At 43.8% G+C, this 13,658-nt stretch overlaps 1 protein-coding gene across 2 annotated transcripts in view; it reads right to left on the bottom strand.

The window, feature by feature from the left end:
* The window catches only part of NYAP2 (neuronal tyrosine-phosphorylated phosphoinositide-3-kinase adaptor 2), a 154,201-nt gene that overhangs the window by 12,631 nt on the left and 127,912 nt on the right, over positions 1-13,658 (bottom strand). For both annotated transcript variants that reach the window (XM_075201948.1, XM_075201949.1), the window contains exon 5: positions 2,689-2,901. In XM_075201948.1, coding sequence (XP_075058049.1) covers positions 2,689-2,901 — 213 coding nt within the window. The remainder of the gene's footprint in view (positions 1-2,688; positions 2,902-13,658) is intronic.

Below are 13,658 nucleotides of genomic sequence, written 5' to 3'. Positions count from 1 at the left end.
ATTGTGGCGTCACTGATTGTGAACGGGGTGCTGTGCAGTGGCTGAAGCAGCACAGGTATAAGTTTGATATGGATAGATTTGTTTATGAAAAGCAGAGGTTGGGAAACGGGGGATGTAGTGTAATCTCTGTCTGTGTAATATAACTAGTTATAGTGACATTGGTGCAGAGACTGGGTGGCAGAGTCTAATTTGAAGAGGTTTTAATGTGTGGAGTTGGGGCTGTGACCCAGAACTACAACTTCCAGGATGCATTGCACAGGTTCACAAACATGAGCAAAGAGCAATGCCCACTCCAATTGGTTAGTGGTTAGGGAACATGCTATGTATATCCTACACTTGAGTGCTATGATGCAATCACTAGAAAATGGTTTTAAAGTACATAGCAGGACCATTGTATAATAACCCGGGGCAACAGAGATAAACAACTCAATCAGGCAGATTTCTACTATACAGGAGGAAGCCAGATTAAATTGTCAACTATTTCTGTAATAATACATGTGGTCTGAAAGTGAATGATTGAGATTACTGAAGGTGGAAAGCTCCATTAATGTGGAGGGTAGCAGTGGAGACTTTGGTTTAATAAACACTACCTTATTACAAACAAACATCACCACATATTGATCTCAGTGTAGAGATACAGTGTAATGTGAAGCTTTAGTGGTCTGTGTAAGTGCAATAGCAGGGTATACAGTGTAACGTTTGGGTTACTGCTGTAAATATATTACTGTAGGCAATGCCATGATGTAAGGCAAGGAGTGTAGCTGGGCTTTTTGGAATCTTAGGGTGGAGAATACTTGACACAATATCATTTTTTGGGCTTAGTGGTGTTTTTTGAGATTATTATTGCAGACCAGGCTTCACAAATCTCTGCATTTTAAGCAATTCAATGAAATGTGGCCCACAGCATTTTCATTTGTTCTACTAAATGCTATGTAAGTTTACATTAAGGGTGACCTTACTTTATTTTTCTATTGGTTTTGTTTTCTGTCTTTTTATCTGAAATGTGGGCTACATTGCAATAATATAAGTTACAAATGGAGTCATTATATGAAGATTAATAATCCTTGAAGAAACAGTATTTGTTCCAATACAGTATCTATTTCTCCATAAGTCTAACTTGGCCCTACTAAGTTTTATCCATTTAATATCATCCACAGTGACATTTAACTTTAGCATTTCTCATGTAGAGAATGGGAGTCTCAATATAATATAAGGATTTAGTAGTTTGTTTAAGGCAGGGTATCCCAAATCCATTCCTCATGGCCCCCTTGTATGTTTTCCATATCTCCTTGCTGGAGCACAGGTGTATTATTACTGACTGATACATTGTAACAGATCCACAGGTGGTACTAATTATCTCCCTTGTCACCTGGAAAATCTGCACTGCTAGGGAGCCCTGAGCACTGGGTTTGGGTTTTAATGTAGAACAGACACAGTGTAATGTGGGGGGTTTAGTGGTTTGTGCAAAAGGTATTGCAGTTAATAGCAAGGGAGATATTTTAATGGGTGATGGTCTAGTGATATGCATACAATACAGATCCCACTGCCAGGTGCTGTTTGGCTTGATAAAGTTTAATGTCATTTAAATCCATTGCTAATGCAATACAATTGTATAATTTTATAGAATATTAATTCATGTTTACAGAATATATATGTGTAAGAGAGTAAGGGCTAGATTTACTAAACTGCGGGTTTGAAAAAGTGGAGATGATGCCTCTAGCTGCCAATCAGATTCTAGCTGTCATTTTGTAGAATGTACTAAATAAATGATAACCAGACTCTGATTGGTTGCTATAGACAACATCTCCACTTTTTCAAACCCGCAGTTTAGTAAATATACCCCTGAGAATTGCAGCAAGGCAACTGTAAGCTCCTATGGGACAGGGACTGATGTAAGTTATCTGTACAGGGATAGGGAACTACTGGCGCTATATAAATCACTACTGCTGCTGCTGATGATAATGATGAAGGCACAGCTTATTTTCCAGCACTACTTCCCTCCTGCATGCTACAGCTTCTAGTGCGAGTTACTGCTGCGGAGCTCGGGTTAGGTGACTGACAGGAGGTGGTGCTGGAAAGGCAGACGGTGACCCAGTTTTACCTTTTGCATAATAGGTGCTCAGAAAATCTTCAGGGAAATTGACGGGGAGCAAGATAAATATTTTTTTAAGTTATAAAATTCCAAAATATTATTGTGAATAAGTCCAAAATATGTGACATGTCCTCTATAATCTGCATGTCCTGTATGAATAGCTATGCAGTATTTATTCTTTTGTGGTGTACAATGTGTTTAGAACTTCTGTTCTAAATCTTCATACAACTGAATAGTGCCACTTCAGCTATGTATCTTCTAGTGGATGTACAAGGACGGACAGTAAACTGTGTAAGATGAAGATGATACTAAACAATTCTGTATCACTTTTATTCCTACCAAGCTTCGTTTATATTAGCAATCTAGCATTGAATGCTGAGTGAGCATATAATGGATCATTGCACCATGCTAAATATTTTTAAGTGATCCATAAAATAGACACAAAAGGCTTTAATCCGACACTATCATGTGAATCCATTTACCCAGATATCATAATAAGACTTATAATTTTAAAGTCATCCACGTACTTGAAAATAATAAAATGCCTGTTCTCCCTTTGAAACAATCCTACAGATACCTGTGTATTTCTTCCTTACCTGAGCTATTGTTTCCTGCTAGCATGGTTGGGCTTACAGACGATCTTCCAAGTCTACTGGAAACATGTGTTGGGCCCGAAGATCCATCCCATTCCTGAGATTTGATCGGTTCTCTGGAGGATGGTGATGAATGGTGACCAGGTCGCTCTTTGTTTTCCAACTTTGGTAAAGGTTCTGTACTCTGACTTCTGACCTTCATTTCATCTGATGATTCTAAAAACATAAGATACATGAATTGAATTACCATTTATAAATACAGAAACTGCTTAATACCCTGCTCTGTATTAGCGGTATTACCTGTCCAAGTTTAAACTTTGCGGTAAGGTTTTGGGATGCCCTGCTTGGTTATCAAAATATTCTCTGGGTTTAAAATATCTTAAAAACAAAGCGATACAGGCAGGGGAGGGCTGGCAAATTTTAGCCCAGGGAGCAAGACTCCACTTTTAAAGGAAAAAAAATGCAGGTGGCCCAGTGACCCAGAACAAGGCAGTCCACTTTGGGACCAGCCTGGGGGGCAGATACCCCCTGCCCCCCGGCCCAGCCTTCCCCTGGATACAGGTCTGAATATTAAATAAATAAGTTATTATGAGCACACAAATCATGGAGGAACAAAAAAGGGTTAATAAAGAAAAGACAGAATGACTCCTAAATATAGATGGAGAATCAGTTCTCTAAAAATACATCAGCTTATCTTTAGCCATCTTAATCTAATTAACAACTAGGAATACAATTAAGGAAATGGTTTTCAAGATAACTATCTGGTGTGGTGCAAGTAAATGATTTGGGATAACGGCTGTTCAATCTGCAATTGACTATAAACACAACAAGACTCTGAAACACAAATATATTACATTTTTCATTATCATTGGCACTTAATGATGGTATCATGTCCATTACAAAAGTTGGTATAATTAATTTGTAAGCAATGCTATTTCATCTTTCAATTTTAAAAAAATGCAGAATATACGAGAAAATCAGAAAAGATGTGTTTCAAGCAAGTGAAGCAGACACATAAATATGGTGACTCACGTGGCTATTATATAAAGCAAACCTCCAGTCTGGGAACTCATCAATAGTGGTCCTCCAACCTCTGTTGGCTAGCGTAGAGCAGGCCTCCAACATCCGATGGTTAGAGTATAGTAGACCTCCAACCTCTGTTGGCTATTCTATTGCGGACCTCCAACCTCTGGTTTTTAGAGTATAATAGACCTCTACCTCTGTTGGCTAGAGTAGACCTACAACATCTGATGGCTAGACTATAGTAGACCTTCATCCTCTGATGGCTAGAGTATAGTAGACCTCTATCCTCTGATAGCTAGAGTACAGCAGACCTCCAATCTCTGTAGACTCTTTTATAGCAGACCTCTAATTTAATTTGGATAGGGAATAGCAGATATCCACCCCCTCTCCCCATGATATACTCACTGATTGCCAACGTGGAGCAAGAGTTGCTGGGGACCGTCATTTATTTATGCTATATTATAGCATGTGTTATGCTATAAACATACCATAGCACTGGGATTAGCCAGCTGTAACTGATTGTTCCACCAACTATTTCACCTTGTAATGAGCAAATGACAGAGCAGTACTGTGGCTAAGTGGTTAGCACTTCTGCCTTACAGCACTGAGGTCATGAGTTCAATTCCCGACCATGGCCTTATATGTGAGGAGTCGGTGTTCTCCCCATATTTGTGTGGGTTTCCTCTGGGTGCTCAGGTTTCCTCCCACACTCCAAAAACATACTGGTAGGTTAATTGGCTGCTAACAAATTGACCCTAGTCTGTGTGTGTGTTAGGGAATTTATACTGTAAGTCCCAATGGGGCAGGGACTGATGTGAGTGAGTTTGCTGTACAGCGCTGCAGAATTAGTGGCGCTATATAAATAAATGGTGATGATGATGAATACGTTATTACTTCCCTTTTTCCTGACCTCCCATTGCTAGCCACACTGCACAATGACCCTTATTGCTAGCCACACTACACAATGACCCTTATTGCTAGCCACACTGCACAATGACCATTATTGCTAGGCACATTGCACAATGACCCTTATTGCTAGCCACACTGCACAATGCCCCTTATTGCTAGCCACATTGCACAATGACCCTTATTGCTAGCTACACTGCACAATGATCCTTATTGCTAGTCACATTACACAATGACCCTTATTGCTAGCCATACTACACAATGACCCTTATTGCTAGCTACACTGCACAATGATCCTTATTGCTAGCCACATTGCACAATGACCCTTATTGCTAGCCATACTGCACAATGACCCTTATTGCTAGCCACATTGCGCAATGACCCTTATTGCTAGCCACACTGCACAATGACACTTATTGCTAGCCACACTGCAAAATGACCCTTATTGCTAGCCACATTGCACAATGACCCTTATTGCTAGCTACACTACACAATGACCCTTATTGCTAGCCACAGTACACAATGACCCTTATTGCTAGCCACACTGCACAACGACCCTTATTGCTAGCCACATTGCACAATGACCCTTATTGCTAGCCACACTACACAATGACCCTTATTGCTAGCCACATTGCACAATGACCCTTATTGCTAGCCACATTGCACACTGACCCTTATTGTTAGTAGGGATGTGCACCGGCGACTTTTGGTGTCTCGTGTTTTGTGTTTTGGATTCGGATTTTCGTGATGTTTTGGGTTCGGATTTGTTTTGCAAAACACCGGCCGAAAGGTTTTGGTTCGGATTTAAGGTTTTGGATTCGGATTTTTTTTTAAAAAAGCATAAAAAGTTCAAAAATCAAGTTTTTGGGCTTATTTTCACTCCTACGCTATTATTAACCTCAATAACATTCAATAACAAGCATTTCCACTAATTTACAGTGTATTCTGAACACCTCACAATATAGTTATTAGTCCAAAACGTTGCAACGAGGTATCTTTCTGGACTGCGTAGTGGAGTGGTCCCCACAATATAATAAGAAAACCATCAACTGGTCTTAATCGCACCAAAAAATATACCTGGACTGCGTAGAGGAGTGGTCACCACAATATAATTTAAAAACCCTGAACTTGTATGATTCGCACCAATAAATGTATCTGGACTGCGTAGAGGAGTGGTCACCACAATATAATTTAAAAACCCTGAACTTGTATGATTCGCACCAATAAATGTATCTGGACTGCGTAGAGGAGTGGTCACCACAATATAAATTAAAAACCCTGAACTTGTATGAATCGCACCAATAAATGTATCTGGACTGCGTAGAGGAGTGGTCACCACAATATAATAAGAAAACCATCAACTGGTCTGAATCGCACCAAAAAATGTACCTGGACTGCGTAGAGGAGTGGTCACCACAATATAATTTAAAAACCCTGAACTTGTATGATTCGCACCAATAAATGTATCTGGACTGCATAGAGGAGTGGTCACCACAATATAAATTAAAAGCCCTAAACTTGTATGATTCACACCAATAAATGTATCTGGACTGCGTAGAGGAGTGGGTCACCACAATATAATAAGAAAACCATCAACTGGTATGAATCGCACCAAAAAATGGACCTAGACTGCGTAGAGGAGTGGTCACCACAATATAATAAGAAAACCATCAACTGGTCTGAATCGCACCAAAAAATGTACCTGGACTGCGTAGAGGAGTGGGTCACCACAATATAATTTAAAAACCCTGAACTTGTATGATTCGCACTAATAAATGTATCTGGACTGCGTAGAGGAGTGGTCACCACAATATAATAAGAAAACCATCAACTGGTATGAATCGCACCAAAAAATGTACCTAGACTGCGTAGAGGAGTGGTTACCACAATATAAATTAAAAACCCTGAACTTGTATGATTCGCACCAATAAATGTATCTGGACTGCATAGGGGAGTGGTCACCACAATATAATAAGAAAACCATCAACTGGTATGAATCGCACCGAATAATGTACCTGGACTGCGTAGAGGAGTGGTCACCACAATAAAAATTGAAAACCCTGAACTGTATGATTCGCACCAATAAATGTATCTGGACTGCGTAGAGGAGTGGTCACCACAATATAAATTAAAAACCCTGAACTTGTATGATTCGCACCAATAAATGTATCTGGACTGCGTAGAGAAGTGGGTCACCACAATATAATTTAAAAACCCTGAACTTGTATGATTCGCACCAATAAATGTATCTGGACTGCGTAGAGGAGTGGTCACCATAATATATATAATAAGAAAACCATCAACTGGTATGAATCGCACCAAAAAATGTACCTGGACTGCGTAGAGGAGTGGTCACCACAATATAATTAATAAAAAAAACCTCCACGGCTCTGAATTCCCCCAAAAAAAATTCTGGACTGCGTAGTGGGGTGGCCCCAGTACTAAATTTGATACCGGGGCCACAATATAATAAATAGTTACACCCTCAACTGGTCAGAATTCCACCAAACAAGTATCTGGACTGTGTAGTAGGGTGGCCCCGGTACTAAATTTGATACCGGGGCCACAATACCTCCTCCAAGTTCCAAGTGTAGTGTTTATAACATATTAACACTACACTAATTCTAGCACGTCAATACCTCTTGTTTCAAATAATGACAGGGAATTTAACTTTTGATTAAATTTTTTGAATTTGTTGACATTTTCTTTTACTTTTTCAACATGGCAAACGACTGTTGAATGGTCACATAATGCCAAAAAAAATAGTTGCAAGATGGAATTGTCCTTGGGCCCTCCCACCCACCCTTATGTTGTTGAAATAGGACATGCACACTTTAACAAACCAATCATTTCAGCGACAGGGCCTACCAAACAACTGTGGCTGAAATGATTGGTTTGTTTGGGCCCCTACACCAAAAAAACAATTCATCTCTCCCTGTACAAACTAAACAGGCTCTACTGAGGAAAGATGTCGTCCTCATCCTCAACCTCTGATTCCTCTCCCCCTACAGTGTGTACTTCCTCCTCCTCACACATTATCAATTCATCCCCGCTGGACTCCACAACCACAGGTCCCTCTGTACTATCTGGAGGGCAGTGCTGTACTTCATTGAGGAATTGATTATTCATTTTTATAAACATCATTTTTTCAACGTTGTGAGGAAGTAACCTCCTTCTCCGCTCACTGACCAGGTTCCCCGCTGCACTAAAAACTCTTTCCGAGTACACACTGGAGGGGGGACAACTCAGGTAAAATAGAGCCAGTTTGTACAGGGGCTTCCAAACTGCCTTTTTTTCCTGCCAGTAACAATATGGACTGTCTGACATGTCTATTTGGATGGTGTCAGCAAAATAATCCTCCACCATTTTTTCAATTGTGACAGCATCCAATGCAGCGACAGTAGACATGTCTGCAATGGTTGGCAGGTCCTTCAGTCCGGACCAGATGTTATCAGCATCCCCGCCAGCGGCTCTTTTAGGAAAACTAAGCTTTTTCCTCGCACCCATAGATGTGGAAGAAAATGAGGGTGGAGCTGTTGGCATGTCACGGTCCTCTTCAGAGGACAATCTCCTGACCAGAAGGTCTTTGCATTGCTGTAGACTTGTGTCCGCCGGAAACAGAGACACAACATACGCTTCAAACCGAGGATCAAGCACGATGGCCAGAATGTATTCCTCTGACTTTAAAAGAGTGACCACCCTCGGATCCTGGCAAAGCGTACAAAGGGCTACATCCACAAGAGCTACATGCTTGGTGTAATCGCAATGGTTTACCATCTCCTCCCTCACTTTCTCCAGCTGCTTCTGCAACAGCCTGATCAGGGGAATGACCTGACTCAAGCTGGCAGTGTCGGAGCTGACTTCTCGTGTGGCAAGTTCAAACGGCTGGAGAACCTTGCACAACACGGAAATCAGTCTCCACTGCGCTTGACTCAGGCGCATCCCCACTCCTTTGCCTATGACGTAGGTGGCTATGTAGGCCTGAATGGCCTTTTGCTGCTCCTCCATCCTCTGCAGCATATAGAGGGTGGAGTTCCAGCGCGTCACAACCTCTTATTTGAGGTGATGGCAGGGCAGGTTCATGCTTTTTTGATGTGCCTCTAGTCTGCGGTAGGCACTGGCTGAATGCCGAAACTGTCCAGCAATTTTGCGCGCCACTGCAAGCATCTCCTGCACACCCCTGTCACTCTTGAGGTAATGCTGCACCACCAAATTAATGGTGTGGGCAAAACATGAGACGTGCTGGAAATTGCCCATATTTAATGCCCGCACAATGTTACTGGCATTGTCTGACACCACAAATCCCCATGAGAGTCTAAGTGGGGTAAGCCACTGGGAGATAATTTTCCTCAGTTTCTCTAATATGTTGTCAGCGTTGTGCCTCTTATTAAAGCCTGTAATATACAATGTTGCCTGCCTTTGCACGAGCAGCCATTTTGTAGATGCTGCTACTGATGCAGCTGTTGCTGTTGCTGCGGAAGGCGATGCATCTACCCAGTGGGCTGTCACAGTCATATAGTCCTTCGTTTGCCCAGAACCACTTGTCCACATGTCCGTGGTTAAGTGGACAGTGGGTCCAACCGCATTTTTCAGAGCACTGAGGACACTTGATCGTACTTCTCTGTACATTTTTGGTATCGTCTGCCTAGTGAAGTGGAATCTCAACGGGACCCTTTAAATCCCACTCCACTGATGGCGGACACCGGGCGCACGTCTAACACCAACATTGCAGTTACAGCCGCAGTTATACGCTTTGCAATAGGGTGACTACTATCGTATATTGTGGTCATGGCAAACGACTGTTGGACGGTCAATTGTTTTGTGAAAGACTTAGCGGTCTTACGACTTCCCCTCTGGGAAGATGACCGACTAACAGCAGCAACAGCAGCAGTGGCAGTAGTAGGCGTACCTCTGCAGGATTCCTCGGATGAATCCCGTATTGGAGAGGACTCAGTCTGGCTGCTGACTTGGGCTGCAGGACTGAATCTGATGGAGATCGTGGAGGAAGTTGACGAGGAGGATGTTGCTGGTGTGTATCCAACTGGACCACGGGATTTAGGTGTCCCTGTACCGATGACGGTCCTAGCCCCAGTTCCTGAACTAACCACTGAACTATGAAGGTTATTCAGGTGACGTATAAGGGAGGATGTCCCTAGGTGGGCAAGATCCTTACCCCTGCTTATTTGAGCTTTACATAAGCTACATATGGCCATACATTGGTTGTCTGGATTTGGATAAAAATAACTCCAGACCGAAGAGGTGCATTTTTTGGTCTTCTGACCAGGCATGACGATGGGCTTTTTCATCCCATGGACATCAGCTGTTTCCCCCCCTGGTGCCTCATTTACAATAACCACATCACCATCCTCATCATCAAGTTCCTCCACAGCGCCAGCTACATCATCAATAGCCTCCTCCCGAGCCACCTCTTCCCGTACAGTGATGGAAAGGTCAGGCTTGACAACCACCAACACCTTTGGACTCGCCTTGGGGATTTGTGATAATTTCTCTTTAGAAGGCAGAGTTGTTTGCTGTTTTGTTGCTGACAGCATAACTGTTAGGAACTTACCTTCCCCGTTCCGCTGCGCTGTCAGCGGGAGCTGACAGCGGTGTCCATGTCTTCAGCGCTGCTTCCGTTAGCGCTGCCGCACTTCCTGCTTCTCTCTGCTGCTGATCATGTGACTCCTGGGCGGGGAATTCAAACTCCTATATCTTCCCTGCTCTGACACGCTGCCTGTGTCAGAGCAATGTGTTTCCTGTTCCTGGCTACAGTTCCTGTGTCCTGACTCCTGTGATCCTGCTCCCTGTTAACCCCTCTATTCCTCCTACTCCTGTGTACTTACCTGGCTGTGTGACCGACTATTCTCTGGATCTCCCTCTGGCACCGTATACCTGATACCTCCTGTGTACCGACCCGGCTGTGTGACCGACTATTCTCTGGATCTCCCTCTGGCACCGTATACCTGATACCTTCTGTGTACCGACCCGGCTGTGTGACCGACTATTCTCTGGATCTCCCTCTGGCACCGTATACCTGATACCTTCTGTGTACCGACCCGGCTGTGTGACCGACTATTCTCTGGATCTCCCTCTGGCACCGTATACCTGATACCTTCTGTGTACCGACCCGGCTGTGTTACCGACTATTCTCTGGATCCTGCCACGCACCCTTTGCCTCCGTGGATCTACCGGTTTCTGTTCCAGACCTACTACACCTGGAATTCACGGTTAGTGCCTGTACTTGCACCGCATTGTCTATTTTCTTGTCTGCCTGCCATCACTTAGAACTTTCTCCCTTCAAGATCATTGAGGTCATTAATCCGGTGGCCTTTAGATTAAAATTACCCCCTACCTTGAGGATTCCCAATGTCTTCCACATTTCCCTTCTCAAACCACTTGTTGTTAACAAATTCTTCTCTTCAAAAAGACCTCCTGCTGCTATTTCTGCACCAGATCAGGAATTTGAGGTGAAGGAGATTCTAGATTCTCGGATTTCCAGAGGTTCCTTGCAGTTCCTGGTTGACTGGAAAGGTTACGGTCCTGAAGAGCGTTCTTGGATTCCTGCACGAGACCTTCATGCTCCGAGTTTGTTGAAGAAATTCCATACCAAGTTCCCTCTAAAGCCTTATAGGTTGTCCGGAGGCCACCCCTGAAGGAGGGGGTACTGTTAGGAACTTACCTTCCCCGTTCCGCTGCGCTGTCAGCGGGAGCTGACAGCGGTGTCCATGTCTTCAGCGCTGCTTCCGTTAGTGCTGCCGCACTTCCTGCTTCTCTCTGCTGCTGATCATGTGACTCCTGGGCGGGGAATTCAAACTCCTATATCTTCCCTGCTCTGACACGCTGCCTGTGTCAGAGCAATGTGTTTCCTGTTCCTGGCTACAGTTCCTGTGTCCTGACTCCTGTGATCCTGCTCCCTGTTAACCCCTCTATTCCTCCTACTCCTGTGTACTTACCTGGCTGTGTGACCGACTATTCTCTGGATCTCCCTCTGGCACCGTATACCTGATACCTCCTGTGTACCGACCCGGCTGTGTGACCGACTATTCTCTGGATCTCCCTCTGGCACCGTATACCTGATACCTTCTGTGTACCGACCCGGCTGTGTGACGACTATTCTCTGGATCTCCCTCTGGCACCGTATACCTGATACCTTCTGTGTACCGACCCGGCTGTGTGACCGACTATTCTCTGGATCCTGCCACGCACCCTTTGCCTCCGTGGATCTACCGGTTTCTGTTCCAGACCTACTACACCTGGAATTCACGGTTAGTGCCTGTACTTGCACCGCATTGTCTATTTTCTTGTCTGCCTGCCATCACTTAGAACTTTCTCCCTTACGTCAGTAGGCTAATCTGGGGGCCGCGACCTGCGGTTCTTCGGCAGCTAAGCCCACACTACCTTGCGGTGGTTCTTGGTGAAGACCGGAAGGCCGTTAGACTCCGCGCCCTAGGTAAGCCTGTGCTAATACTGACTAAGGCATCAAGATCGTAACAATAACTCTCTTCAATTTTTTGTAGGGGGGGAGGAGGAGGAGGGCTAAGATCCTTGGGTGAATATGGACCACTAGTCATGAACACGGGCCAGGGCCTAAGCCGTTCCTTGCCACTACATGTCGTAAATGGCATATTGCCATCTTTACGTTTCTCCTCAGATGATTTTAAGTTTCTCTTTTTGCTTTTTTTTGAGAACTTGGGCTTTTTGGATTTTGCATGCCCTGTACTAAGAGATTGGGCATCGGGCTTGGAAGACGACGTTGATGGCATTTCATGGTCTATGTCATGACTAGTGGCAGCAGCTTCAGCATTAGGAGGAAGTGAATCTTGATCTTTCCCTACTTTATCCTCCAAATTTTTGCTCTCCATTATATGTAGAACAAGATACTGCAGAATGTGTGAACTTAGTAATATTGCAGTACCAATGGGCTTATACTGCAGGATTGGTTTTGCAAATTTTGTTGTAATTAAAAAATTTTAAAATTATTTTTTTGTATTTTTTTTATAACTTTTTTTAAATTTTTTAAACACTTGGGAATATTGGGGAAATAACTATGCCCTTAGAAGCACAGAGCACGGGACACAGGACCACTGGACTGAACAGGACACAGCACACAGGACCCAGCAGCACCACTGAACTCAAAATTGACAGAGCACAGCACACAGCACCACTGGACTGATACTGCAGAACACAGCACAGCACAGCACAGCACAGCACAGCACAGCACAGAACTAAACAGCACAGCACGAGATCTACCAGAACAGAGGACCACCTAACACACCCTCCCTCTACCCTGATCAATGCCCGAGTGAAGATGGCGGCGACTAGCGGGGAATTTATAGGTTCCGAGTATTGCGAGATCCGACAGCGGGATTATGACTCCGAACCTCGGTTTCTATTTTTCATTTGGCGCCAATACCCGGATCAGTCTCGGATCCGACTCGGATCGGCAACGTTCGGGTGGGCTCGGATTCAGGAAATCCGAGTGCGCTCATCTCTAATTGCTAGCCACATTGTACAATGACCCTTATTGCTAGCCACATTGCACAATGGCCCCCACTGCTAGCTACATGGTACAGTGACTTTCATTACAAAGAGATACCCATTACTAGTAACATTACACAACCATTACAATGAATAGTAACTCTCAATTACAGATATCCTATTTCTAAGTACAGTGCATAGACTTTCCACAGATTCACAAAGACTCCACTACCAAGACTTCCATTGCACAAAGGAACCCTGTGCTAGCCACTCTGCACAGGAACCCACACTGTTAGCTACATTGATACTTAGCTAGACACATTGCAGACCGACCCATGATGCAGATAAGTTCACCAATGCTTGCCCCATTGCACAGGGGCTCCACAGGCACTGTTATGAATAATGGTTGCAAAGAAAGTGAAGGAAAAGTTACCAAAGGAAAAATACCAAATGTGCAGCTAAACATCAGCTGGAGGATTCTGTAAGTACATTATAGTGCATCACTTAGAACACTGGTTACTCCTCAGCCTGAAAGTAGTTAAGATAAGGAAGTGGGTCCTAAATCG

Source organism: Mixophyes fleayi, chromosome 3, assembly GCF_038048845.1.
Source record: "Mixophyes fleayi isolate aMixFle1 chromosome 3, aMixFle1.hap1, whole genome shotgun sequence".
NCBI lineage: Eukaryota > Metazoa > Chordata > Amphibia > Anura > Limnodynastidae > Mixophyes > Mixophyes fleayi.
The sequence above is the reverse complement of the archived record's forward strand: the minus strand, read 5'-3'. Positions and strand labels throughout refer to the sequence as shown.